This window comes from Carya illinoinensis, chromosome 7, assembly GCF_018687715.1.
Source record: "Carya illinoinensis cultivar Pawnee chromosome 7, C.illinoinensisPawnee_v1, whole genome shotgun sequence".
Taxonomy (NCBI): domain Eukaryota; kingdom Viridiplantae; phylum Streptophyta; class Magnoliopsida; order Fagales; family Juglandaceae; genus Carya; species Carya illinoinensis.
The window spans coordinates 34,839,750-34,866,867 of record NC_056758.1 but is presented as its reverse complement, the minus strand read 5'-3'; the positions used below and the strand labels follow the sequence as shown (position 1 = coordinate 34,866,867).

The 27,118-nt window shown below is 37.2% G+C and overlaps 2 protein-coding genes and 1 long non-coding RNA gene across 5 annotated transcripts; 1 reads left to right on the top strand and 2 right to left on the bottom strand.

Annotated features, from left to right (window-relative positions):
* Window positions 1–1,353: 1,353 nt before the first annotated feature.
* Window positions 1,354–9,969, top strand: LOC122317407 (DEAD-box ATP-dependent RNA helicase 28). Its single transcript, XM_043134494.1, has 19 exons — window positions 1,354–1,785; window positions 1,883–2,062; window positions 2,236–2,304; window positions 2,497–2,603; window positions 3,109–3,187; window positions 4,008–4,181; window positions 4,292–4,440; window positions 4,648–4,743; window positions 5,125–5,227; window positions 5,398–5,460; window positions 5,784–5,845; window positions 5,949–6,045; window positions 6,614–6,732; window positions 6,813–6,855; window positions 7,110–7,211; window positions 8,213–8,311; window positions 8,417–8,503; window positions 9,153–9,427; window positions 9,732–9,969. Exons 1-19 carry the CDS (start codon window positions 1,453–1,455, stop codon window positions 9,745–9,747), a joined length of 2,253 nt encoding a protein of 750 aa, XP_042990428.1. The 5' UTR covers window positions 1,354–1,452; the 3' UTR covers window positions 9,748–9,969.
* Window positions 9,970–10,189: 220 nt separating this feature from the next.
* On the bottom strand, window positions 10,190–17,252 carry LOC122317406. Of its 3 annotated transcripts, none has more exons than XM_043134492.1 (3): window positions 16,948–17,252; window positions 16,416–16,484; window positions 10,190–13,809 (listed from the first exon to the last, which is right to left on the bottom strand). In XM_043134492.1, the coding sequence occupies exon 3, from the start codon at window positions 13,696–13,698 to the stop codon at window positions 10,609–10,611; it is 3,090 nt and encodes a 1,029-aa protein (XP_042990426.1). In that variant the 5' UTR covers window positions 13,699–13,809; window positions 16,416–16,484; window positions 16,948–17,252; the 3' UTR covers window positions 10,190–10,608. The 3 variants fall into 3 exon arrangements, with proteins under 3 accessions (XP_042990426.1, XP_042990427.1, XP_042990425.1); XM_043134493.1 differs by lacking the exon at window positions 16,416–16,484 and adding an exon at window positions 14,394–14,458; XM_043134491.1 differs by lacking the exon at window positions 16,416–16,484.
* Window positions 17,253–19,806: 2,554 nt separating this feature from the next.
* On the bottom strand, window positions 19,807–20,450 carry LOC122317283. Its single transcript, XR_006244412.1, has 2 exons — window positions 20,112–20,450; window positions 19,807–19,960 (listed from the first exon to the last, which is right to left on the bottom strand). It is a non-coding gene; the product is annotated as an uncharacterized LOC122317283 (long non-coding RNA).
* Window positions 20,451–27,118: the final 6,668 nt, after the last annotated feature.

Here is a 27,118-nt window from a genome sequence, read left to right as displayed (position 1 = left end):
TGTGTGGATATGATAATACTTTTCAAATTAATTTTTTATACTTTCGTAATTAATTAAATTATTTTCAAAATTATTATTTAAAACTATAATAAATATGAGTATGAGAGAAATTTTAGATAATTAAAAAAATATTTATTATATATATTAAAATAAAATATTGATAAAAAATAATTTAAGAGATAAATAGTGAGTCTTTACTGTGTATTTTCTAATTTTTTTTTTTCCTAAAATGAGAATCTGGATGTGAGGGATATTTTAATCAAAATCTTATAATAAATATCAAATGATGAGAAATCCGATGTTTTGGAGAAGAGCAGTGCTGTGCAGTGGTCGGGTTGCTTTTCTCATTTTAGCAGCCCTCCTATCAATGCATGACACGTAAGCAATTATAACTTAATTCAACTATACCTCACCACACACAAGCCACTCTCCTCCATCAAAGATAGAAACCCACCTACGTTATTTTCATTTTAGATTTCTTGAGCTTTCCGAGCGAGGCATCTACGTTTATTCGAGCCAAGTATTTCACTTCACAAAATCGGATCCATCATCATTATCATGGAACCTGTTGCTTGTTACGGGTAAGGCATTTGGGGACATTTTCGAATAATAAATCAGATGCGTTGAAGTCGAGTGAAGTTTATCTGAGTTTTGGGGTAGATTGGTTGGAGTCTGGAACCAGTCCACCTAGTCGGCAAGAACACTATTTTTCATGGCTGAGAAAGCTTATTTTGGTGTTGTTGAGGTAATTTTCATGATTTTCATTAATCGTCACCGACTGGGTCTCCGTCACCTTCTAACTCGATCTGTTCACTGTCTGGGTAGAGTTGGGTAGCCGTCTGGGTCCGTAGAGCGAGAGATTACCGAGAGAGAGATGAGATTCGTCTGGGTCGAGTTGGATAGTCGTCTGGGTTGGTAGAGAGAGAGATTACCGAGAGAGATATGAGATCCGTCTGGGTAGCCGTCTGTGTCCGTAGAGAGAGAGAGATGAGATCCGTCTGGGTCGGTAGTCGTCAAGTGCCCAACTCAATCCGTCTGGGTTCGTAGTCGCCTGGGTCCGTAGCCGTCTGCTCGTCAACCGCTGCAGCCGTCTGGGTGAGACCTCAATCCTTAGGGAGGGAAGAAAATTAGGGAAGGAATGAGAACGAAGATGGGGTCTCCTAATCAGGTGGTCAGGTGAAAGGAGTTACAAGAAAAATTTTTGTAATTACCTACGTGTCGGGCATTGATAGGTGGGCTGTTAAAATGAAAAAAATAACCCGACCGTTGCGCAGCTTTTCTCTTTGAAAAATTGAATGTGAATGCTCTAAGATTACTGAAAAAGCACGTGTTTTGGAAATGCACTTGGCAGCTTTGGGCGGACCACCTGATTAAACCTTATTTTTTCCTCATAGGTAAAACCCTTTAAACCCTAACTCTCGTCGAACAAATCTTATAACCCAGTCCTCTCCCATGGCTCCGGCTTTTGTTTTCGAACCCCCAAGCGACGAAGAACTTGATCACTTCGATGCCGAAGAAGAAGAAGAAGAAACAGAAGAATTAGAACAAGTAGCAAAAGAAGAAGAAGACGACGAAGACGAAGAAAAACGACAGCGACCTTCTAATCACAAATCTCAATCTCCATGGGACTTCGGTTCCTACTCCGAATCAGTGGCTGAAGAACACGCTCGTCGCAGCACAACCTCCGTCGACTTTAAGATCTCCAGAGCACTTCAAAGCCGCTCCGTTCCAATCACCAACAATGATTCCGATAACGCCGAATCCGAGTCCGAACCCGACAAACAAGTACCTAACCTCCTTCTCTTTTTAATCCCTCAATTCAAAATTCATGCTTTCTTTATCTATGAAAATTCGTAAATCTATTTTTCCCTCTATTATGTAGGAAGATTATAACCCCGAGGATGAAGATGATGGGACCAGTAATGCCGGTGAGAGTAAACCTTTCTTTGAACCTTCCGAGGGAGCCACTTTCCATGCCAATTCGTTCATGGAGCTAAATCTATCTCGCCCTCTGCTTCGGGCTTGCGAAGCCTTGGGGTACATTAAGCCCACGCCAATTCAGGTTTCTCTTACGTTATCCTTTTAGTATTTTAACTTTTAATAGGCAAGCTCAGGAAGTATATAAATTAAAATTTTGTATTTTAATTTTTAATTTTTAAAAATTTAAATCTTGCAGTTCGTATTCTTTTATTTTACGCAATTCTGGTTTTCTGAGTTTTAGGGTTTTGATTGTAGGCGGCGGTCATACCGTTAGCATTGACCGGGAGAGATATCTGTGGGAGTGCAATCACTGGTTCCGGGAAGGTAAATTGTCTGAAATGCTGTAACTTCCTTCTTTTGTTTTTGGAAATAAACTATTCTACCATTACTGACATGCATGCTGCAAATCTTATACAAAGTCAATATATGAAGTTGGGAGGGCCATGAATTTAAAGTTTTTGTGTCGTGTCAATTTAGTTGGAAGTAATGGTTTTCTGCAATTGTTCCATTTCACAGACTGCTGCCTTTACACTACCAACTTTGGAGAGGTTATTGTTCCGTCCGAAACGTGTGCCAGCGATAAGGGTTCTTATTCTTACTCCAACTCGAGAGTTGGCAGTTCAGTAAGTGCTTTTTACCCCCAACTTTTTTTTTTCATGCATACAGCACGCTCTTTTATAGGAAGCTTCCATTTAGGTAATGCATTGAAGTTTGAAACTTCCATTTGTGCTTCCATGCAGCACACTATGTTACATGCAATACATTAATCTTATTCCAGTTCAATTCTTCGTTATCTTCAATTTGTGTTGATGATTATGAAGAAGCTTTCTATCATGAATTCTGAGACACTGCTTGACATCTCAAATCCAAGTTAGGCACAATATTATATATATATATATATATCTTCTTTTGATAGGTTAACAAAATTTATATATATATATATAAGTTATACCAGCATTAAAAACCATCTTCGAGAAAACTTATATGGAGAATTTGACCTTTCACTACAGGATTTGTTCCTTTATCATACCTCACTTGTCAAAGAAAATAGAAAAACAAAGAAATTGTTGTTTTTACCTTCCTGTTTTGATCCTAATCTATCAATTGAAATTTGATTTCGTTATGCAGGGTTCACAGTATGATAGAGAAACTTGCTCAATTTACTGACATAAGATGTTGCCTGGTTGTAGGTGGACTTTCAACGAAGGTTTGATCATAAATTTCATTAATAATTTCCACACACCTGGTGTGATGTCTGAATACATTCCACTTTTGATTGTGATGCTTTCAGTAAAACCTTATTTTTTTTTCTTTTCCACTTTTTCTGTTGTTATTGTAAACTCATGAAATCAAATCTATTTGAACAACCTGAATTAGATTCCAAGTATTTTTGTGTGCACATTTTCATTAAATGTTTAAAAAAAAAAGGAATCCTGGGTTTTATGATTATTTTTTTGTTTTTCAACTTCATTATATGGTGAAATGCAATAGCGAACTTTAAGGGTAAAAAAGAGTACCTATGTTTACTCTTCCTCTTGTTCTTGAAATGAATGAACTTTTTATATTTATCTATCAGAAAATATTTCCCCAAAAAGCAAATATAAACATTTTAAACACTAGTATGAGGGCACCATTAGTGAAAGTTGAATGACTTGTTAACTGATAGTAAGAATATGTGTATTGTCGTATCACTAGAACATCACACCTAGGCTTTGTTCTTGTAGATGTTCTGTGTAGTTGAACTCTCACCTATCCTTATGATCAATAAAATCTTGTTTACCAATAAAAGAAAAAAAAGAAAAATTCTATTTATAAGCTAGTGTGGATAACACGTCAAATCACTTACATGGCATGCTTTGATTTGGAAGACGTTATAAAATTTGAATCTTACAAATCAAATCTTTTCATTTAAGTGATGTCTATGGTATTCTACACACTGGCTTGCAAGTAGAAAAACTCTAAAATATATGTGTTTTTTCCCCGTATAGCTTTTCAGGGATATTGCAGTAATAGTATTTCTATATTAGGTGCAAGAGGCAGCCTTGAGATCAATGCCCGATATTGTTGTGGCCACACCAGGACGCATGATAGATCATTTACGCAATTCTTTATCTGTGGATTTGGACGATCTTGCGGTTCTAATTCTTGATGAAGCTGACCGCCTTCTGCAGCTTGGATTTAATGCTGAAATCCAGGAGCTGGTATCTTGTTGTCTTTTATAATTGTAAAAATTCTGAGTATAGAGCTGAGTTATTTTTAGTGTTCTGATTTGTTTAATCATGAGCTCTACCCACTGATTGTTTATTAACAGGTCCGTCTATGTCCAGCAAGAAGACAGACCATGCTGTTTTCAGCTACAATGACTGAAGAAGTTGACGAGCTTATCAAGCTTTCTCTGACCAAACCTTTGCGCCTCTCGGCTGACCCTTCCACGAAACGGCCTGCAACATTGACAGAGGAGTAATTCCTTGATTGAAGTTTCATTTGACCTAACTTTAATTCTCTTTTTGCTTACAATGCTAGTTTCTACTTTTTTAGCTAAGATGGTTCTGGAGAGTGCTTTGTTGAACAGATAGTTATCATCTGAATCATCCTCTATAGTTTTTGTGGTATCCTTATACTACATTTCCATCTAAATCATCAAGGTATATGATTTCTGTTGCGTAGGGTGGTTAGGATACGTCGTATGCGCGAAGTAAATCAGGAAGCAGTTCTGCTTGCATTATGCTCAAAGACTTTTACTTCCAAAGTGATCATCTTCAGGTTCTAACTACTGCTACGTTCATTTAGATTTATTATCTTCATGTGTGAATGGTGAGTTTGATTGTTGCCTAAATTGTATCTGTGAAATCTTCATGTTGGGATGAATGCATCTAAAGCTGCATTCAAGTATATGGTAAAATATTGTTATAAATACATATTTTTTTCAGTCTAGAGTAGACGTTTATATTATGACATGGTGAACCCGGTGAGATGGCATTGCTTTGCAGCTTCAAACAATCCTGTTTACCCATTACATTCAGTCAAGTCTTGAGCTTATAAACTTTACAGACTGACCTTAGCTCCTGAGCTTCAACCAATTTAGGCTTATGCTCCCTTCCCTACTGATAATTTTTTTCATGATTATGTCACTTCTATTAACAGCGGAACAAAACAGGCTGCACATCGGTTGAAGATTCTATTTGGATTAGCTGGTCTTAAAGCTGCTGAGCTTCATGGAAATCTTACACAAGTCCAGCGCCTTGATGTGAGTATCTTCTATGAAGTGCATTTTGTTTTTCTGGATTCGTTAGATCACTCTTAAATAGAGATAATCATATTCTTCTTGTACTAAAATGTTGAAGCTTTTTAGAGAATGCTTTATGTTGCATGCCTATCTTTTTGGTTTTATGAATCTATATTATTGTTTCTTTGTAGGCTTTGGAACTCTTCAGAAAGCAGGGAGTTGATTTTCTGATTGCAACTGATGTAGCTGCTCGTGTGAGAACAAACTCTCAAACTTTTTTATCTTCTTCTCTCTAAGAGTTCTTATGATTTCACATTTTTGTTCGATAATCTTAACTCTTTAATTATTGTAGCCTCTTTCTAATAAATTATTGTAGCCTCTTTCTCTTCCCTCTTATGGTGGGGTAGGGTGTTAAGTTAATGGATGAATTGATAAGCCTTTGTCTTTTCCCTTCCTTTTTTCCTTTCCATGCTTTTTGCAGGCGTAAGTAAAAGCCTAAAAGATCCCAGTGTTACTAAGTTGGGTAATAATAAACTTTATTGTTTTGGTGACACTATTTGTTGCTTGCCTTTCATAGGGGCTTGATATCATAGGTGTTCAAACAGTTATAAATTATGCATGTCCTCGGGATGTTACCAGGTAGATACTTAACCCATATCAAAGTTGTGATATGATGCATAATTGGGAGCTCACTTTCTGCATCCTGGTGAAAGCTATTTCCATCTTTTGTTCCTTTGTGCAGCTATGTCCATCGTGTTGGTCGTACAGCTAGAGCTGGTAGGGAAGGATATGCTGTTACATTTCTAACAGATAATGATAGATCTCTTTTGAAAGACATTGTGAGCATCGTTCTCTTCCTCATATCATGCTGAGGATTTTTTTATCATCTGGAAAATAAGTAGGATAATCTGCTTTAGCATTTAGGAAAGCTGCTTTGTTTTTTTTTTCAAAAAAGAAAAGAGGTGGGCTCCTTATTTGTTCCAGTTAATTAGTTGGAAAACTCTATCTTTCTCTCTATATCTCCTCTTCTTTTTTCTTCTTTATTGATTTAAAACCTTGCTCCTTATAGCTACTTCAGCTCCATATTTCTCGATTTTACGACTGGTTGTCACCTTTAATTAGTCAATCTTCTTTTTTCCCAACCATCTGAACTCCATATCAGAAGTTTTGCTCTTTATAGTTTCTTTTATATTAATTACATAATTATTCTTAAACAAATTTCCCTTATTGAGAATTTTCTTGAGGTTTTCTTCCATCCACTAGAGAGGTAGAGATCAATAAAAAATTGATGCTACTTGTCAAAAAAAATAAAAATAAAAAATTGATGCATTCAAAAAAACCGTAAATTTAATTATAAAAAAAAAACCCTAAATAAGATTTACCTGAATTCTGATTTTGATTTGGTAGGCTAAGAGAGCTGGTTCAAAGCTGAAGAGTCGAATTGTTGCTGAGCAATCAATAACTAAGTGGTCTGAGATAATTGAGCAGATGGAAGATCAAGTGGCTGCAGTTCTTCAAGAAGAGAGGTCTTAGTATTCTGGTTTTAAAACTTTTTCATCTTATTTCTCCTCATTGGAATGCAATAATAGATTTTGAATATATACAGTGAAGAGAGAGCCCTACGAAAAGCTGAAATGGAAGCAACAAAGGTTTGTAAATTTACATATGTGCTACTTTTCATTTGAAATCATTTGTATACAGTTGTACTTCCATCATAAATGAGTTGAATATTTGTATGTGATCTTTCTATTATTTTGACAAAGTTGGCGTTTTGAAGCTCTGTATTCTCACTTCCAAAGTATCCCTTGTATTCTGATTTTTCTTTGGTTAATTGTAATTAGTTGATCGTTCAGATATCTTTTTTTAGCTGACATAAGTTGGTGCAATTCTATGATGTGAACAGGCTGAAAATATGATTGCATACAAGGATGAAATTTATTCACGGCCAAAAAAGACTTGGTTTGTTACAGAAAAAGAGAAGAAGCTTGTCGCAAAGGCTGCAAAGGTTATTTATAAACACCTCCCTTTTATATTATTTTTCCAAATTTTGAAGAGTTAAGTTTTGCATCTTGACTAGTACGTGACTTATTGGATAAATGGTTGGCTCATCTTTTTCCGGATTATTGACAATGGCCTTGACATGGTCAGTTGAAAACCACATGCATACTTCTCAATTGTTTTTTATTTTTTTAAGTAAAAATATATTAATATCAATAGGCGTAACCAAGTACACTGGGTTCTCAATTGTTTTTTTTATTGGCACCGAGTGTCCGAGAACAAAGTCCCGACTAAATCCCGGGAGTGCACAGGCTCTCCGCAAGGAGTTTCCTGCAAGTGCACTTCGGGTAATTCAAGGGGAAGTTTCTCTAGTCCAATGGCCCCTAGAAATTGTTTGCACCCATGAGGATTTGAACCGTGGACTTGGAGGGAGCAATTGTGCTTAATGTCTCTGCATGATAGTTGTTGCAGTTTCAATACCATTTGATTGTTTTAGTCTTTTAGAAAATATCGTTTCTGTATGATGCAATAAAATTTTATGACCCCAGAAAACCTTCTCCCCAGTAATGTCATTTTTTACATCACTTCTCCCAAAGGGTGCTTATACAAATAGTGTTTTGTTCCCTACTGGATATTCAAATTCCCATGCAGCCCTTGTTGGTCAGACACGGTATTACTTTTTGTATCTTGTATATTCTCCTTTACTAGGGTTTGCCCTTTTCTTTTGAGGTCCTCCTATGGTGAGATCCAAGTGTTCGATCTCTTTCTTTCAAAGAGAGCAAAATCTGAGCACTATTTTCTTAACTATAGCTAGCCATTTTTTATGGTGAACGTCTGTATCCCTCTCTATTTGCTCCCTGCCCCCATGCTTCTTTCCAAAACTTCCCTCTCTACTTTTTCTTTCCCCTTGTATTGTCTTATCTCCAGTGGAGTCCTCTCTTTCCAAACACTTCCATTTGGATTTTAGTTTAACTTACTGAGACATGGCATCTGCAACATTATCAACAGGCATCTTTGGAAAAAGAAAACAATCCTGGAAAAGACTTAATCAGTGTCCAACAGGCCGAAGACCTCAAAATGAAGGAAAAAAGGAAGCGAGAGCGTGAGGTGCTTATATCTTGTGTATCTGAGCTTGTTTATTTGATGATTTTTGTGAAAACTTTTGTTGATATAAAACATGACTCATGCTCTTGAATGCTATATGTTGAATAGAAAAATTTGCCTCGGAAGAAGCGTCGAAAATTGGAAGCAGCTAGAGAAATGTTGGAGGATGAAAATCAAAATAACAAATTAGAAGAAGTATGTTTCTCCTGTCACTTTGTGTGTGTGTGTATTTGTTGATTCCCATAAATATTGAATGATTCTTTTACTTTTATCCTATTAAAAGGCAGCTTTTAGCAACACAAAAATTATCTGGATTAACAAAAAAATAATCAGAAGCTTTCTGGGACAAGTGGATGACTAAACCTATGCGTAGTACCATGGAGAATGTGCATAATTGGATATTGTAACCTAAAAGAGTAACAAGTTTTGCTAGATTTTTTTTTGAATTGCCATTGTCAAATTTTGGTGCAGCCTTTTGATCTGCCTGTGTTATTATGCATGCCAGCAATTCAAAATATATGTCTATATGATTCTTACATTGTAACATTTATAAACATTATCTATGCTACATTGGCACATGCATCCACACTCGCACAACTTTCTCTGTGATCTGTGGCTTCTCTCTGTTTCCCGGTCTTTATAACTCAATATCTGAGCTGTTTTTTGGTCCAAGGTTACTTCCACTTCTTTGTGTCAACACAATTGCCTTGCATGCCCTTTCAAGTGATATTATTATCAACTGCAGCTTTTTTGTTTTTCTTTTGTTACCTTACATTTAAGTGTAGGAGGTTTTATTAAGTCTGTCATAAGGTGGCGCACACTGTCTAATTTGTAAGAATTGCAGGGCAATAGGAAAATTAATAAAGAAAAGACTGGAAAGTCACTTGTCGATGTGGGTTACCGACGGGCAAAAGCAGTGAAGGCTAAAAAGAGGGCGCAAGATGCTGGCAAGATTGTGAAGAAGACCAGTAAGAAATCAAAACCTCTAACCCAAAAATCTCAATCAAGAACAGAAGAGATGCGGGATCTATTCCAGAGTGACATGAGCGAGAGAAAGCAAAAAAGAAACGTCAGTGCACCCAAGAAAAAACCCAAAAGTTCATTTAAGAGCAAGTCAAGGTATGATTTTGCTTGCAATCCTTTTCACCTTTCTAGATCAGATTTGTGTTCGAAGGCATTTCTCCTTCGTCTTCTTCTTCTTTTTAAGAACTACGTTATATTCTAGCTCTAGTTTATATTTTAATTGAGGACTATGTTTAAATGCTTATGTGGTGGAGCCGTTGCCAGGTATCTTCGCCCACTGTGAACTTACGTATACTTACCGTTGTATTCTATGTATGGTCGGGGAATTTGCATTGATAATGATAATGCCACAATGCTTGCTGCATGGGAAAACTCACCGTTATTCAATTTCTTTCTCCAGGTTCAAGCGCAGGTAGCAATATCAAGTCGGTGGCTAAGATTTCCAATGACATACCTCTGCGAAGGAAATGGACTTGCTATGAAATTTTATCATTTGGGCATTTATCATCATCATCATCATTTTTGTTTGTTTTATAAATTATTACGATGTAACGTCAAGCGTAACATTAGCAGTAAAGAAAAGGTTGAGGTTTCCAAATATTTATGAAACTGAAAAATTTATTTTGTTCTCCCTGCAATGTTAAGTCTAGACCTACGCCAGATCGTAGACCAGAATTATTATTTAAAGTTGCACCGATGTTCGCCTGGATCCCAACCAGGAGAGCTGTCAATTAGGTGGCAGATGAAACTCGCGTTCCATGCGGTTTCCAGCAGGATCCAAACGTGAAATTTTCAGGCCCCATGTCCGGAAAATTCTAGCAGTTAAGATCGGGACAGATAAACCATTGAGAAAAGCCATACGTGTAACATGAACTTGATTTATTCTCTTGAAACTTGAACGGGAGTACACCATAAAACAACGGAAAAATAGAAGAGAAGTTCCTATAAATTTCTGTGATATAGAGAGACAGAGAGAGAGAAATTACAGCTAAATGTACCAAGCCTTCCATGACTACGATGGCCATCTATGAAACACAGAAAAGAGAGTAAACCAGAGTTAAAACATTAAACCTAACTTTTTCCCTTCAGCAATTAATGGCAAGAATCATATTACATTCACAATTCCCCTGGCTTTATTCAGTTATAATTCCCCTCCCACTAAAGCCAATGGCTCACCTAATATTCTGGATCATTTGAGGCATTGAAGCATCAATTTGCTTGGTTGGATTTATGAACTGATTCACAGAAAGGAAGAAGCTTAGACAAATAAAACGCTTCTATTTCCACGGAGGCTGCTGATGTTTATAGTTAAACGGGTAGGGTTCCCATGCACTATCTGGTTCCTTTCTTTTAGCAGCATTCCCAGAGCTTGAAGAGGGTTGTTGTAAGTTGGTTCTCAGGTGCTCCTCCATAGACCTAGCTGGACCAGGAATGAAAAGCTGCCTCAAAACCCCCGAGTCTCTATTCCCTCCCTCCATCATGAACCCAGTATTCAGGTCAAAATTTGGACGAGACTGTCCAGCATTGCTTATACCTGGCTGTACACCACTCATGCTCATGATGAATGCTGACTGTGGGTAAGCTGACGGAACAGCTGATGCAGACCCCACAATTTGAGGGACAACGGTGGCTCCTCTAGAATCCATCATATAGGGGATTGAGCCCGCAGCTCCATAAATAGCTGGGGAGAAAGACATGGTGGGTCCTGTTGTCAATCCCATGTTCCCAAAAACAGGAGAATGGGTATAAGACATTGTGGGACCCATCCCCAAAAAACCCCCTGCTCTAGTCATGCTAGCATCCATTGTAGGCTCTGTAGACTTGCCATTTGGCAAAGATGGAGTTTGAGAGGGGAAATCTTTCCTATTGACTTCCACTCTGGTGCCCATGAGAGAAATAACAGGAGCATCTGGTTTAGGTCCTCCATACGCATTTACAAATTTATAAGACTTGCTAGGCCCGTGATCCAAAGTGTCACTGTGAATATTAGGTCTGTCATTCAAATCAATATTCCTCAAAAAAGGCTGCATTGATGAAGATGACAAGGCAGGAGATGGGCTGCGATGGTTATTGCGGCTGTTGAAGAGCTGTTCTCCCATAATTGTATCCAGAATTGGAGCATCGCCATCATCACCAATACAGTTCAAATCCAACTTTAGCCTCCCCGATCTCATTGAGCCCACTTCAACTGAAGATTCCCCAGAAGGAAGGCCAGATGATGCGGGAATTTGTTTTCCCAACTCATCTCCACCTTCAGCCACATTCAAATCAATGTCAAGGCAATCATGCCTCTGCTTTGAAGCATCATCAGTTCCTCCAATTGAAAGAGTCATCCTATCACCATCTAGATTTCGGCGGGGAGATGCTGGGCGGAAAGCGCTAGTAGCAGCACTTCCTTTCCATCCAAGACTCCCCTCAAACTGCAAAGGGGCTACAGGTAATCCAGGAACTGCAGCCGGCCTTGAAGCAGCAACCAAGGAAATGGGTGTAGAGGGGTTCGCTGGACACTCTGTTTCATCAGAGGATACTTCTTGATTCAGATCAAAGTCACACGGGCCCTTCTCTATGTTAACCTCTGGTTCTTGAGCCGCTTCAGTCACCTGAGAGGACTCCATATCATGAGTGGAATTTTCTGGTCCATTGTCCAGATTAGCTGAATTAATAATTGAGCCTTCATCCCCCTCAAGATTTGTCTCCACAGAATGACTTTGCCCAGTTGGTACCGTTGGTACCTCTTGTGGTTCATCTATTGGGAGCTCATGCTTTCCATTTATAGAGCCTGGGCTACCTGACTGCCTGATTCCACCTTCTGATGTTTTCTCTGAAGACGAGCTGCTGAAAGGTTCTCTATAATCCACCACCTCTCTCTCTACTTCTTGAGCAACCTGCCGAGCAACTTCTAAGGCATCAACCATGCCATACTCGCGTTCAATATTGAACCTTCTTTTGTCAATCACATCAGGATTCTTGGTATCCATTGCTGCTTTAGGAAAATCAGAAGCTTTCATTAAATCATCGCCATCATCACTTGTATGCTCCTTATCTTCATCAGCTTCGACAGTGTCTTCCATCCTAGAGAAACTAGTATCTAAATCCTCAGCTTTTCCTGAAATACCTCCGTTGGCAGACAAGTCCTGTAGAGCATTAGAACAACATTCACTGCCTTGACCAGTAGTCTTGAATATGTTTCCACTGCAATGCTTTATAACTCTCGTATCATCTAACCCACTCTTAGAATCAGAAGCAGGTGTCGTCACATCACCAACAGCACTGATTTTTGAACAGACATCCCTCTCACCTGCAGCAACACTGTTCTGCAAAGCAGGTTCCCTCACAATCTTCTGCATACTTGCATCATCATCACCTGTACAAGCAGCTCCAGATTCTGATGCATCAGAGGTAGAAGAGATCTCCGGCATGCCCAACTTATCTGAAGAATCTTCAAATTTGTGGACCTGCTTTTCGTCTTTAGATTGTTCATTCAACTTTAAAACATCAGAAAGTACCACATCATCAGTGCACTGCTTTGTAACGGGAACCCCACAAGCCCCAGTAGAAGTGGTTCCTTCTGCAGCATGTATGGGCGATACTTCCTTTATAGAAGGGTTTTCTTTTAGTGTGTTTGACAAGGAGGCTAAAGGGTCAGGATTTCCATCTTTAGCATCATCATGGTCCAATTTTTTGTGAGAACCAGGCTGATCATTATGAGCTGGAACCTGTTCATCTTCACTCTTTTCTGGCTGAAGCTCATCTAATCTTCTCAATGGCAAAATTTTATCTTTGGCATGTTCTAACACGTTATTTTCTTCATTAGCACTTCCTCTGGTGATGGGATTATCTAAAGTAGATTGCCCACCATCCTCTTCAGCAACCCTTCTACTTTTATCCTCAACATTCTGGAGAACTGAATCAGAATCCTCACCCTGCTTCCAGCTATCAAATAAAATTCTTGCTCTATCCTGAACCTTAGAGCTATTGTGGCCAAGAAGATTCTTAACGGTAATCCAAATCCCTGAAGATATTGATCTCTCATTGTCTATTTGAAGCTTTTCAAGTGCTCGTAGCAGAGCAGTGATCGACTCTTCCACGAAACTGTCACTTGTGTCATTACTAAAATTTTGAGCATCCTTCAACCATCCATCAATATACCCAAGCCCATCTAACTGAATAAAAAGATCAAGACAATCTTTATTCTCTGTGGCAGCAATAGTACTTGCAACAGCAGCCCACTGCCTGGTTGCATCGCCAACATTCTTCATGACAGAATCTTTCTCCTTCTGCATTACATTGAGTAGTTCTGCAACTCGAGATGGGGCAGTGAGCCCATCTTTCATCTCAGTCAAGGTAAAGAAATCCTCCAGAGTCATCCTGCTTCAAACACCAAGTTTCCAAGCATCAAATAAATCCTTGAGACATGCTGATGCTTTTTTACCCATTGGAAACTGCAGTAAAATCTCAGGACACAGTTCACCAATTACCTGCAGAGCATAAAATTACTGTAAGCATAACCCTCCCAACTACAACAATAAGTCATCCCCAAATTACTTTCACCCAAAGGGGGTGTAACAAGAAACCTAAAGCAGGCCTACAAAAATGTTCAACCAATAAAGTTCCCATAACACACGATCATCTTTGCAATTTTGAGTCTTTTCAAATAAACTGGTTGGCAGAGCTTGCAAGTCACAACACTAACTTTGGCGTTTAAGTGTATTTGCAGATCAATTGGACACCAGGAAAAAGCCTCAGCCATGATCTATAAATTACAAACATTAAATCTACTAAGAAAAACATAACATCAAGCAAAACCAGTAAAGTGAGATGGACTTTTTTTTTTTTTTTTGATCGATAAATAAAAATTTATTGAGCATAAAATAGACAAAGGCCCAAGTATACGGGACATATACAACAGCATCGCCTATCATGCTAGTTTAGCGATACTTATCAACAAGTTAATATTTTCACAATGATAATGTCTAACTCAGCAAGTGTCCCAAAAAAATTGTTGATCTTAAAAGATTGAGTCAACTGCAAAGGGAGAGATCAATTAGGGAAATTAACTAACCTAATTAGGAATTCAATCAACAAATTAGGAAAAATCAACTTCAATCAGGGACTTTGTTCCTCCTCCTGGAAGAGATGCGAAAACAGTTTTCAAAGTATATATTCATAAAAAAGTAATCATCTCCACAAAATTATTTATTTAAAGAAGTCCAAAACTCATGAGAGGATGATACATGAGAAAATAATAATATATGAGCAGGAGCATTAGTATTTGCGGATCCATTGATGCGGATTAAAGCATTTTTTGAAAGCATTGCAAGGTACACATTTATATTGGTGGTAATTTGTAATATTACGCGTAGTTTAACTGGATAAGAGTATGCACTAGTTCCAGTCATCACACCTTCAATAAGTCATGTGAGCACTTGAAACAAGTACACTTATTTTTTGGCACATTTCTATCAGTCAGATACAGTTGACTTTCCTATTTGTTTATTGCCAGTTCACAAATTTGGAAAACAGAAATTTTACAGTATAATGCCCCATACATGGCAAGCTTGAACATTAACTAAACAAAAAAAAAAAAAAAATTGACAGGTAAATTAAAGTTTTGTTGAAAAAAGTAAATAGGCATAGCCCCAAGTACACAGGAAGTATACAACTGAGCACACCTAGTTACCATTAACTAAACAAAGTTCTAATGTAATTCAAATTAAACAAGGGAAAAAAAGCTAAGGGTCTTGAGATGAGGCATCTGTGATATGATGATAAATGGTCAAGTTACCATGCAACTTTGGCAACGTACTACAAAGTACAAACATCATGAAGCAGCTAATATGTTAAAGTCGAACATAAATGATGAAGTAAAAAAACTCAGAAAAGTACAAGGGCATTCATTGATTACACAACTTCAAAAGAAATTAAGCCTTTATACAAAATCCAAGAATAATAAAAACGTAATAAACTTGCCCAATTAGAAAGTAGAATGAACAGAAAAGCTGCCAGAACTATACTAATAGACATACATAAGAAGAACATACGCTAAATATGGGATAAGAATAAGTTAACAGAGACCATGACTCCACACAAATGCAAGCCCAAACCCACAAAATTAAAAACCTTCACAAGAACTAACTAACCCCACAAAATGGTTTTAGAGATTTTTTTTTTTTTTTTAAAAGGGACAAAAGTTGATCACATTTTACACAAGGACAATGACTTCTAGAGCATTTTCAATTACTAATGGTCCCACCAAAAACAGCCGTAGTAATGCAGAAACTGGTTGTCAGCCCCAATTGAATTCCGTGCAAAATACAACTGCACTGTTGCCTTTGGACAATGTAACATTACAGACCCCAAATTGCAAGATCTGATTTAGGTTCTCTTGGTAAGTATTGGGCTTTTATCATGCTTGGTAAATAAGAGCTGCTAAATTAAAATGTAGTATTAGATCATCAGTTGTCCAATGACTTCCTAGGAGGTGTTGAGATGATATGGACTCCCATAGGTTAATGAACAAATTATGTTTGTGGTAGACTTTCTTGGGCTCTTTGAATATTAATTCTCAGCTACCCTTTTTCGGTTTTTGCAGGTTTAGTCATTTGTGTCTTTCCCTGTATGTAACAAATAACCCATGCAATGGACATAAAATGAAAACCCTTTTTCTTACTTTAATCCGTCAACTACTGAACAAGACAACATTCCTGTGTTGTGTGTAACCCCAATAAAGAAATACCAAGTATAATAACGTCTGTCAATCTGTGTTGCAAACCATTTTCTAATGTTGGAAGTCCTGTTCTTTCAAATCAAAATATTAACAAGAACACAAGGCGAAGAGAAAAAAAAAAAAAAGACCGAATCAGCTCGCATTTATAACAAAACACACGTGCATGTCCATCAATCAAAAAAAAAAAAAAAAAAAAGATTGAGGTTCCTTCAAACCTATCATTTACAAATAGTTTCCACTCTGCCAAATCATTTTTGTCAAAGTTCACAAAATTTTTAATTAGGGAAAAAATAATGAAGTGGAAAACTTCAAAAGGAAATGAAAGAAGTCCAAATATTTGAAAAGAATTCAAATCACCTGATATTCTAATGCCTTGAAATGTCGAGAAAGTTGAAACTGAACCGCCTAGAAAAAGGTAATTCAATCCTGAATCGACCAAAGGGTCAACATATCAAAACCCGAAAAACAAGCTATATGTGAATGGAACATTAACAAAACTCAGACTTGCTAGATCAAAAGCAAGCATATTTCTAAACCAAACAGCTCGAAACCATACAGAAACACTTTCATCTTCTCTGCAACAATACACTCCCAAGAAAGGCAAAAAAAAAAAAAAAAGGAAGCACAAATTAACATAGGCATAGAGCACCAAAACCCTAGAATTCAAAAATAGCAGAAACAAGAGGACGAACAATCCTTGGGCTGATGGCACGTTTCAGACGTGATATGAAGATAAACAAATTTAAGAATTATACAAAAGAAATAATTATAATTAATGCCTTCAGTCAGGGTGATTAATGACGCTAATAATCGGAAATTAATAAACATCACAAAAATTAAAATGCAAAAATAGAAGCAATAATTACAATCGAGGCGTGTAATTCTTTACCTTGGTCAATGAATTCGAAACCCTAGCTCCGACTCGGCCTTAACCAGGAGTAGAGCTTAGCCCAGCTTCCTCTCTGTGTACCTCCCTCTATTGGTACTTTCTGTATCTTTCTATGGCTTAGATTTCGCTCACGCTCTTCGCAAAACCCTCGCTTTGTTCTCCGTGAAGCTAATTTTTCTTATTCCCGAAGCAGAGAAACGCTCAACGTTTCCCAGTTTTTTCCTACCTTGTAAATGCTTTTGTTTTTAAATTTCCGTCTCTCTCTCTCTCTCTCTCTGTTTTTGTTTTTAAGGTTTTTCTGGGTCGGCCGGTTTTGGTTTCCAATTGGTAAACCATACTGCATGTGAGGAGCGTGGGCGCAGGCCGTGACTCGGGCTAATCGGCTCGGGAAGGACCGGATGAACCGGTAACCTTTTTTTTTTTGGGGGGGGTGGGGAAGAGAACGTGAAAAGATACATGTACGGTATAACAATAATAATAATAATAATAATAATAATAATAATAACTGTTAGAAGGTATTTTCGTCAGGCCTAAAGTTCACGATATTGCTTCATGCTCATTATTTCACTGGGCCTCATGAGCTTTAGGAATATCGACCAGAGTTCGAAAGGATCCCCTGGTATCTTGGGACGAGTTAGATAGGCTTCAGACTTATGCGAGTCAGAGGTAATCATTAACATTAAGATGAAATGTTGCAGAAGGGTGCAAGAAATCATAATCAGAGAAAATAGAAGAGGCAGCAGCTGACAATTCTTCCAAAAGACCCATGGGACGGTGGAGACTTCGGGGAGATGTGTCTCTCTACCCCAGAATACAAGACTTGGCCCTCTTAATATAGATGACCCAGTATAAAAAGTCGCCCAGAATTATAAGGTAAGAGAAGATGAATTTAAGTCTATTGTCAATTATACACAACTGTTATCTTCTTCTTTAAAACATTTTTATATCTTCTCTATACTAAATTTGGCATTAGAGGTTCTCGGGCCGCGGCAAGGCCACCCCTCTCCCTCCTCAGGACACACGAGTGAAAACTCACGTCATTAGGTAACCTAATCCAAAGACGTACAAAACACGACGTTAAGAATAATAATAGAAAAATGATATTTATCGTTATGAATATGTAAATTTTATATAATTATTTTTAAAAAAATTTAAATAAATATAAGATTTATATCAAAAAATAATAATTTTTAAATAATAAATTATATATTTTTTAAATAATTATTTAATATTTATATATTCTATTACTGTTTATAATAATAACAATAGATTGTTGGAAGAAAATAGTCGAAGAGGTTGGACACGGTCTCAGCCCAAAAGGGAAGTACGTGGCGTACTTGGATAGTCGCCGTTGTCTCAAGTTGGTTCCCCAGATGAGTCACATGCTGCCACACGTGATAACTTTTTATTAAGAAAAAATGGAGTTGTGCAACGGAGGAGGGGACAAGGTACCATGTATTAATGTCCCTTTTAAACACCCATTAATGCTGACTACATGTAGATTACTAGAACACTAAAACTATGGGGGCAAATATCTCTCTCTCTTCCCTAAAGGATTCACACATTATCATATTTAAGCCTAGAAAGCATATATTCCATCCAAAAAGGAGGATAATAGTTATTACTAGTTTTTGTTCTTCTTCTAACCATTTTTTTTTTTTTTAATTTGCAGTCATTGTCTTGAAGGGCTAGTGCCTATTTTGGAGGTGGCATGCTGAATGTTGATTGAACTGAAGACCATGTTGATTTGTATCTTCCATGTACCAAATACATACATACATATATATTAGTTTTGTTATTTACAAGCGAATTTATATATCAATATGTGTATTAATATTAATGTCTTGATATTTCAAATTTAAATTAACACTATTTTTAATAAAATTTACTTTCTGACTAATCACATTAGATGTGTGTATGTATTAGTGTGTAAAATCACTTATAACTAAATTTTTTCCACATATATATAGAGTCTTACTACACCCACCGATGATGTAACCCAAGGATGAGTCCCGATAAGGCCATTTGGATTTTTTATTTTTATTCTTTTTATTCATTTTTTTTATAACTTTACACATTTAAAAAAAAAAAAACAAAATACAACATCATTCAAAAATATTTTCCTAATCACTAAGTGAAAAAAATAAAAAATAAAAAAATGTAATGACCCAATTGTCGGGACAAGTAGCATTATTCGTATATATAAGTACTCAAATCTAGAATTCAGGTATCTATATCATCTTGTAGATTACATTTTTACCCCAATTACAACGAAGGCCTAAATCATGTTAATTGTTGTGGATCAAATGCAGATTGCACGCGATGATATAAAAAAATATATTTATTCAACCGGCTTATGCAACCGCTAGGCAGTCTCCACATCACTTTAATAAAATGGTGTGTTTTAATTAAAGAAAATTCTGGTTGCAAGCCCCGTATGCGGGACTGGATTGCAGGTCTTAAATGAAACGGTGCGTTTCATTTGTATTAAATGAAACTCACCATTTCACTTAAGAAAGAAAACACACGGTTTGATCGATTGAAGAAAACACAAACGACACTGCCCATCAACGAACCCCGGCCCTCCCTAGCCCCATCACGGCACTGCCCAGATTTCGCTCGTCGCCCGATCACGATAATTCAGACATGAAAATAGCTGAATCACTGTGTCATCAGGTAGGCTAGTCCAATCTACATCTCATTCACGCTTCAAACCCAAATCTTCGTCCTATGTTTCAGTATAAATTGGTGCCAAATCTTCGTCCTCTGTTTCAGTATAAATTGGTGAAACAACCTTCCCCTTCCTCGCCAGCTTCCGCCGCACCCTACGACTCATGTCTCAATCAATTCACAAAGACACAGATGCCAATGCTGCTCAACCTCAAATGCCGAAATCATATAATCATAGACACAGACCAAGAAGTATATACCATTAACCTCAGCTACCCAAGTCTTAAAATCACTGAAGGAATACAAACAACCCAGAAAGCAATACTCTTTCACCTCAAATACCCTGAAACTCAAACAATTCACAAAATTGTAAACATAATTTAGAAAACTAAGGATTCATAGTATACTAGAATGCAAGGCCATATTCAATACCCTGGAAAAATATGGAATCATAAATCATTATAGCAGGCAAAATCAATGATTGTTTTTCCTACCTGAGAGCTGAGGTTGCGTGGGTTTGTGGGCAACTCTTAAAATATTCAAGCTTGTCGAAGAAATTAAATGCCTCTTTTGGAATTACATGGAAGAAGCACCAATGGAGCTTTCAATGAATGAAAGAGGGATAGAAAGAGAGAGAGGGAGAGAGAAAAAAGATACAGTCGAGGAAGGCTCGGAGAGAATTCAGATGGGCATCAAGACAGATGGGGAACAAAGCCAAACCCTCAAAGCAGGTGTCTACGCCTCTCCCCTATGTTTCTTTCTTGGTTGTTGTCTTCGTCATCGCTGTTGTTGTGCACCGAGAAAGAGGATTGTATCGGTGGGGATATGGGATGGGAAGAATAGAATTGAGAAGACAAGAATATATATAACACCCCTCAAAAAACTGCAGCAGACAAAGAATTGCAAAAACAACAAAGGATAATATTGTAAATTTATGCTTAAAAGTGGGGATAATATAGCCATTTCCCATGCTGAGACTGCAATACAATCCCCTTTAGGGGACTGTACATAGCAGCGCCCTTTAATTAAAGCTTGCAAGAGGTGATGAGATGAATCACACTGCTGGCATTTGGTCTGTCATCTTTAATGAAACAATGTGTTTCATTTAAAGACACCATTTTGACTCCTCTTCTTCCATCCAATGGTCTTCTCCTTCTCATTTCTTATTTCTCCCTTCTCCTTTTTTCCTTCTTCTCTGACTCCTTCCTACTTCTAAGCTAGTTTTTTGTAAGGTCATCTACATTGAGACCGTGTCCAGTTGGTTCTGGTGCTCGCCGTTTCAGCTAGACCCTATGGACCCAAAAGACGTGGTCTTGATGCCAATACGGTTCCCCAAATGCGAGAATGTATGCCTAGAGCTTGAGAAGGACCTTGCGTTGAGCTAGATTATGATTGAATCGGTTGGACGACGGGTGGTGAACCTCTCGAGCCACAAGGCAGTGTCGGTTCAATGGCATTAACTGAGCGGAGAGATACATGTACATTTCACGATGATCCTGGTCGGTGAAAGAGGATCCTTGTTGGAGTTTGCACAATGCAGGATTGTGGTAACGTGCGATAGATTGGAGGGAGGAGACCTATAGCTAAGGGAGGTAAGCTTCCAAGTGGAAAACATGGATGGGAAGCATTTGAACGGGAATGACAATTTGACAATACTTCGGAAAGTATTGTACCAAGATTACAGTTTCCGAGATTATTTGGAGAGAGAAGAGTGAGAAAGCTAAGAACGAGAGGGACATTAGACACATTGTGTATGGCATTTGGGGTCTTGGTATTTTCCAGTTTTTGAATGTTTGTCTTGTGTATATAAATTCACGTCTTTATTTATTTGTTTGTTTCTAATTTCTTTAACTCTGGTTTTCATTTATTATGTGCAATTAAATAAACTATACTCCGATGATCTTCTTGATTTTAGTCCAATAAACCAAGTCATGCAGTACTTCTTCTTTCATTCTGGGTTTCAGTCCTCTATTCGTTTTGGGTTCTAGTCCAATGGTCTTCTTGGTTTCTTTTTTTTTTGAAAGGGGTCTTCTTGGTTTCTCGATTGTCATTTCTTCTTATTTTTTTTAATGTTTTATGTCGGATGCTGACGTGGCAAATTGTCATGTCATCCTATTATACAGCGATTTCTTATGGGCGCTTGTACGTAATAGAATTGGATAACATATAGATGAGAAATAATAGAGTTTCACGTAAACATGAGATGTACATGTTATAACCCATTGTAGTGAGAATCCATCAACATCTTTTTTATTGAATTTGCTCTTTACAACTCCATGTAAAATTAATTTTTGCAACTCGATATGATTAATGTGTGTGTATATATATGTGTGTGTGTGTTCCAACAATTGGTTAGGTAAAAATACTTGATTTTATATAATGTTTTTCATTCATTCTTGCGGAATGCGCATACATGTGACTGTTAAATATTTTAATATGAACTTAATAATTGAATCTTTGATTTTCTATAATCCTACATGTGACTAGCTAAATTTCATGTGCTGGATAATGTTGGAAATGTTGTCGTCAGGGCTGTGCATATGTCCACACGCACCATGAGGTAAAAATCTTGTTACAATAAATTTAAGAGAGTTTATGGTGTTTAATGCATAGTGAGTAATGTTAAATATAATTATAAATTGTGTAAATATTGTGTATTTAAAAAAAATAGTCAATTATTAAAATTGAATTTTTTTATATAAATTTTTTATTTTATTTAAAAAAAAAAAAAAGAGAGATGTAGGACGTCTATGCAACCCATTATTGTAACTATTATTTCTATTGCTATGGTCGATACAGATGTTCTTTTTGTTGGGTTTGGTCTGCCATTCTGTTGCATTATAGCATTTTATTATTAATGTCCGGCCGACAGAAAAAGAAAACACAAATTAAGAGCGAGGCCGAAGTTGTTGCTCTGTGGCGAGTGCTTTTAAAAGTGTCTAAAAACATAATTTGAAATGATTAGGAAAAAATGAGCTTACAACGTTCTGACAAGACAAGATTAAAGTGAATGATGACAGGGTGAAAAATAAAGGGATAAGAACAAAAAGGTTGAGCTAATCAGTTTTTTTTTTTTTTTTTTTTTGAAATAGAGCTAATCAGTTGGGATTGGGACGTTGAAAGCAGACAATTATCTCTTCCATCAGTCCATGGTCACAAGCATTATGGCGTGCTTAGAATATAATGTAAAGTTTACAGAAAGGTATTTATGACCCACTTCACTGAATGTTCATGTGGTCCACGCGACGTCAGGTCAGGTCTCCCCATAGCACCAGCAGACGCAGACGCGCTACAACTTTCTCTTCCAATGAAGGACGGTGCTACTCTGCCGCCTAGAGTGCACCGCTCCATTTGACCGCACGGTCAATTTTTTTTTTTTTATATATTTTTTTATATTTTTTTAATATATTTAAACATTTTTAAAAAATATAAAAAAATATCAATATACTTAAAAATACTTCCTTAATTATTAAGTAAAAAAAAAATTAAAAAAAAAAAATTTTGTGACCAGCGGTCACTTTGAGGAGGCACGGTGAAAGGGCACACAAGCATTTTCCTCCAATGAATCAATAATGCCCTTAAAAAAGTAATATTATATAAACTTAGAATCATCATACATAATTATTAATTAAAATTATTAAGTTATTAATTAAGATTAATCTCTAATAATTAACTAAAACTATTAAATCATCAATTAAGACTTAAGATATACTTATTCCTTTATACTCATATATATATAGATATCATTCAATTGTATATAATTAAATTTTACATTTGAATAATAACTTTTTTTCTTGCAATATCCTTTCTTTCTTAGTTTCATAACACGTCATCAGTACGAAAGTTCTAATGATTTTGAAGTTAGTAGTCTTCTACTTAAAGTAAGTTTTTCAATATATTTTTATAGTTTTCAAAATGAATATGAAATGTTACGTTACTTATTATTACTTGATAAAAATTCTATATTTATTTTTTTGATTTTCTAAATGTATTTCTTATTTATAATATAAACATACTTACAAAATTAAAATTCGTTACTCTTGACATTTCTGGAAAAAATTATTTATCTCAGATCTTTGATGCTCAGATCCATCTGGATGCGATGAATCTGGGAGATACAATTAAAGAAGGAAATCAAGGATTCTAATAGGACCGTACTAAGGCAATGATTTTCTTTCGGCACCATCTTCATGAAGAATTAAAAACAAGTATCTCACGGTGAAAGATCTACTTATTTTGTGGAATGATTTAAGGGAGAGAAATGAGCACCAGAAAACTGTAATCCTCCCAAAAACTCGTTATGATTTGATGCACCTGAGATTGCAAGACTTCAAGAGTGTTAGTGAGTATAACTCTGCACTCTTTAAAATTAGCTTACTATTGAAATTATGTGATGAAAAAGTTACTGATGATGACTTGTTAGAGAATACATATACTACTTTTTATGCATCAAATGTGCTCCTGTAACAGCAGTATCGAGAGTGAAAGTTCAAAAAATATTCTGAACTTATATCTTGTCTTCTATTGGCTAAGAAAAATAATGAAGTTTTATTAAGAAATCATCAATCACGTCTTATTGGTTCTATATTATTCCCTAAAGTGAATTGTACTAGATTTACACTATTCCCATAAGCGAATTGTGCATCTTTTAAAAAAAACCAAAGGCATAGTCGTGGTAGGAAAAACTATAGAAGTGAAGGTCTTAGAAGCAACCATACTAAAAGGAATAATAATATATATACACCATACCATCACAAATGGTTCAACTCAGAGAAGGGTAAAGGTCCTCAAAATAAATTTTTAAAGAAAGATGAAAATGTATGCCATATATGTAGTATGACTGGACATTGGTCTCGTACCTGTCGTACAGTTAAGCACGTAGTTGACATAACTAAGCTTCTGTAAAAGAAAAAACAAAAAAGTTTGAAACAAATTTTATTAAACCATTAGATGCTTTAGTTTCTATAGATAAAGAAGATATTACAAGCCTTGATGTTTCTTATTTATTTGAAAATTCTAGTGGTAGAGTTGATCATTTGATTAGTGATGAAAATGTTCCTTTTTAATTAATGTATTTTCTTCATTTTATTATAATTTTTTTTTTATATTTTGCAATGTTTTGTAGTAATGAAAGTTTTATATATTTTGTAGAATCATGAGTCTTACTGATGAACTTTCTATCTCTAAGATGAATAATAGAGATGTATGTCTGGTTGACAATTCTTAAAGATAAAAAATATTTTCAAAATCTAACATTGAGTAAAGTCTACGTTCATACCATATCTGGTTCATCGAATCTAATTGAAAGCTCCGGAAGAGCTCATATTATGTTGCCTGATGGCATCAAATTTTATATTGATGATGCTCTATTTTCTTCAAGATCCAAAAGAAATTTATTGAGTTTTAAGGATATACGTCATAATGGTTGTCATGTTGAAACCACTAACGAAGATGTGATGACCCGTTTTTACGTGTATTTTCACTGAATAGTTGTTTTTAATTTAATTAATATATTGGTTTATTTATTTTAAATTATTGTGTTTTAAATTGGTTTTTAATTTATTTGATGTTGTGTTTTATTTCTTTTAGTTGTTTTGTGGTTTTTAATCTCTTTTCGGCGTGTTTTCCAGAGTGAGGACTGGACCTCATTTCTTTTCACATCTTTTTCCTTTTTCTCTATTTCCTTTTCCTTTTTTCTCTTTTCTTTTTTTTTTTCTTCTTCTTTCTTTTTTCCTTTTCTTTTTCTTTCTTTTCTCTTTCTTCTTCCTTTCCTTCCGTCCCGTGCGTCTTCTCTCTTTTTCTCATTCCCGTTGCCGCCACTTTGACTGGCCAGTTCTCCGCCGTCCGGCCACCGTTTGATGCACCGTCACCACCATTCTCTTCCCTTTCCACCAGAGATCATCCCTACCAATTTTCAGAGCCATCAGACCAGCCGTTAGCTTTCGAGAGCCGCCGGAAGTCGCTGCACCTGCTCTGTTTTTGCCCCTGTCGCCGGTTGCTTTCGCAGCCCAGAACCACCGCTCGCCGGCGGCGTGGCCGACACCACCCACCCAGTTTTCTTCCCCTCTCACCGGTGAACATCCCCACCAAGTTTCACCTTCATCCGAGCCACCGTTAGCCGCCACGAGCTCCTCCAAGCCATACAGTTTTTCACCGTTTCCGGCGCCGTCGCACCACCTCCGGCCACCATCTTTTCACAGCTTCTTCCCCTACCTCTTGCCGACCTAAACCACACATTTCCGGCCTCGATCCGTTGCCGGAGCAGCTCCCACGAGCTCAACTCCGTTCAGCCCTTTTTTGGCCTTCGACCGCCATTTCCACCACCACCCACGGCCAAAACTCATTTCCCTTAACTTCATAAATATCTTAAGGCCATTCCCTATCAATCCCGAGCCTTGGTTTGTCCCCGTTCGAAAATGGGTAATTTATTACCCACGACAACAGTGTAAATTACACTGTTACGTTGCTTTTTCTCCGCCGTTTGCAACGCCGGGTGTTTTCTAAAATTGCCATATAGCGCTGTAAGTATTTTCCAAACCCTATTTTAAAATTTAAATATATATCGCTCATTCAATTTATTTATTGTTGTTGGTTGTTGATTCCGGACTGAGTCCGAGGAGTTTCGGGGGTCGGATGGATGGAGGACGGAGTTGCCTGTTTAATTGTTTTAATGTGTTTGATTATTTTATTATGCATTGTTATGGCATTGCATGGTGCATGCACATGTGTTTTTGTTTAAGTGTAAAAAGTCTGTGTATTGGCGTAAGTGGTCTTACAGGTGTGTGTGTATCACGACCCCAAGCCGGGATGGGGTATTATCCTGGTGGAGCTCCTCTGATCACTCGGGAGCGGAATAAACTGAGTGATGTCCCCTGAGTTGTCGCTAGACGACGGGAGCGAGGGCTAGGGGTTGCTTGGCTACGAACGCGCTGGGCGCGGAACCGGGCATCGCCCTACGCACCGACTCCGTGGCCCTTCGCTGGTGAGGGCTAGAGGATGCTTGGCTACGAACGTGCGGGGCACGGAACTGGGCATCGCTCGTTAGGTGTCACATGCATGGTGGTACTCTGCGGTGTGGCACTGGAGCCAGGGTGTGCGGATGACCCCTAGGGGAGGTCATGGTGCATACGGTTAATATGGATAATGGTTTGAGACGGATAAAGGCTAAATGTGACTTTTGGCGTGTTTTTCGGAAAGGATGTGTTTTTGGGTCAAATGAGTTTTTGGCGTGTGTGGAAAATTATGTTTTTGGGTTTTGTGCATCGGGCATGCTTCATGCATTTTGTTTGAGTTCTATGTGTTTTTATCTGGTAGTGTTTGGGTTTTACTTACCTGCGGTACCATTTTGGTTCCGTAGCTTTTGGTGCAAAGTTGGAGGACGAAGAGGAGGAGGCTGAGCCCGAGGATGCGGCTCCACCGGGTTGCTGATGCTATGCTTTATATTTGGTTTAAAACTGTATTTGTGTTTTTGTAATATTTTATCTATGTATGTTTTAAACAG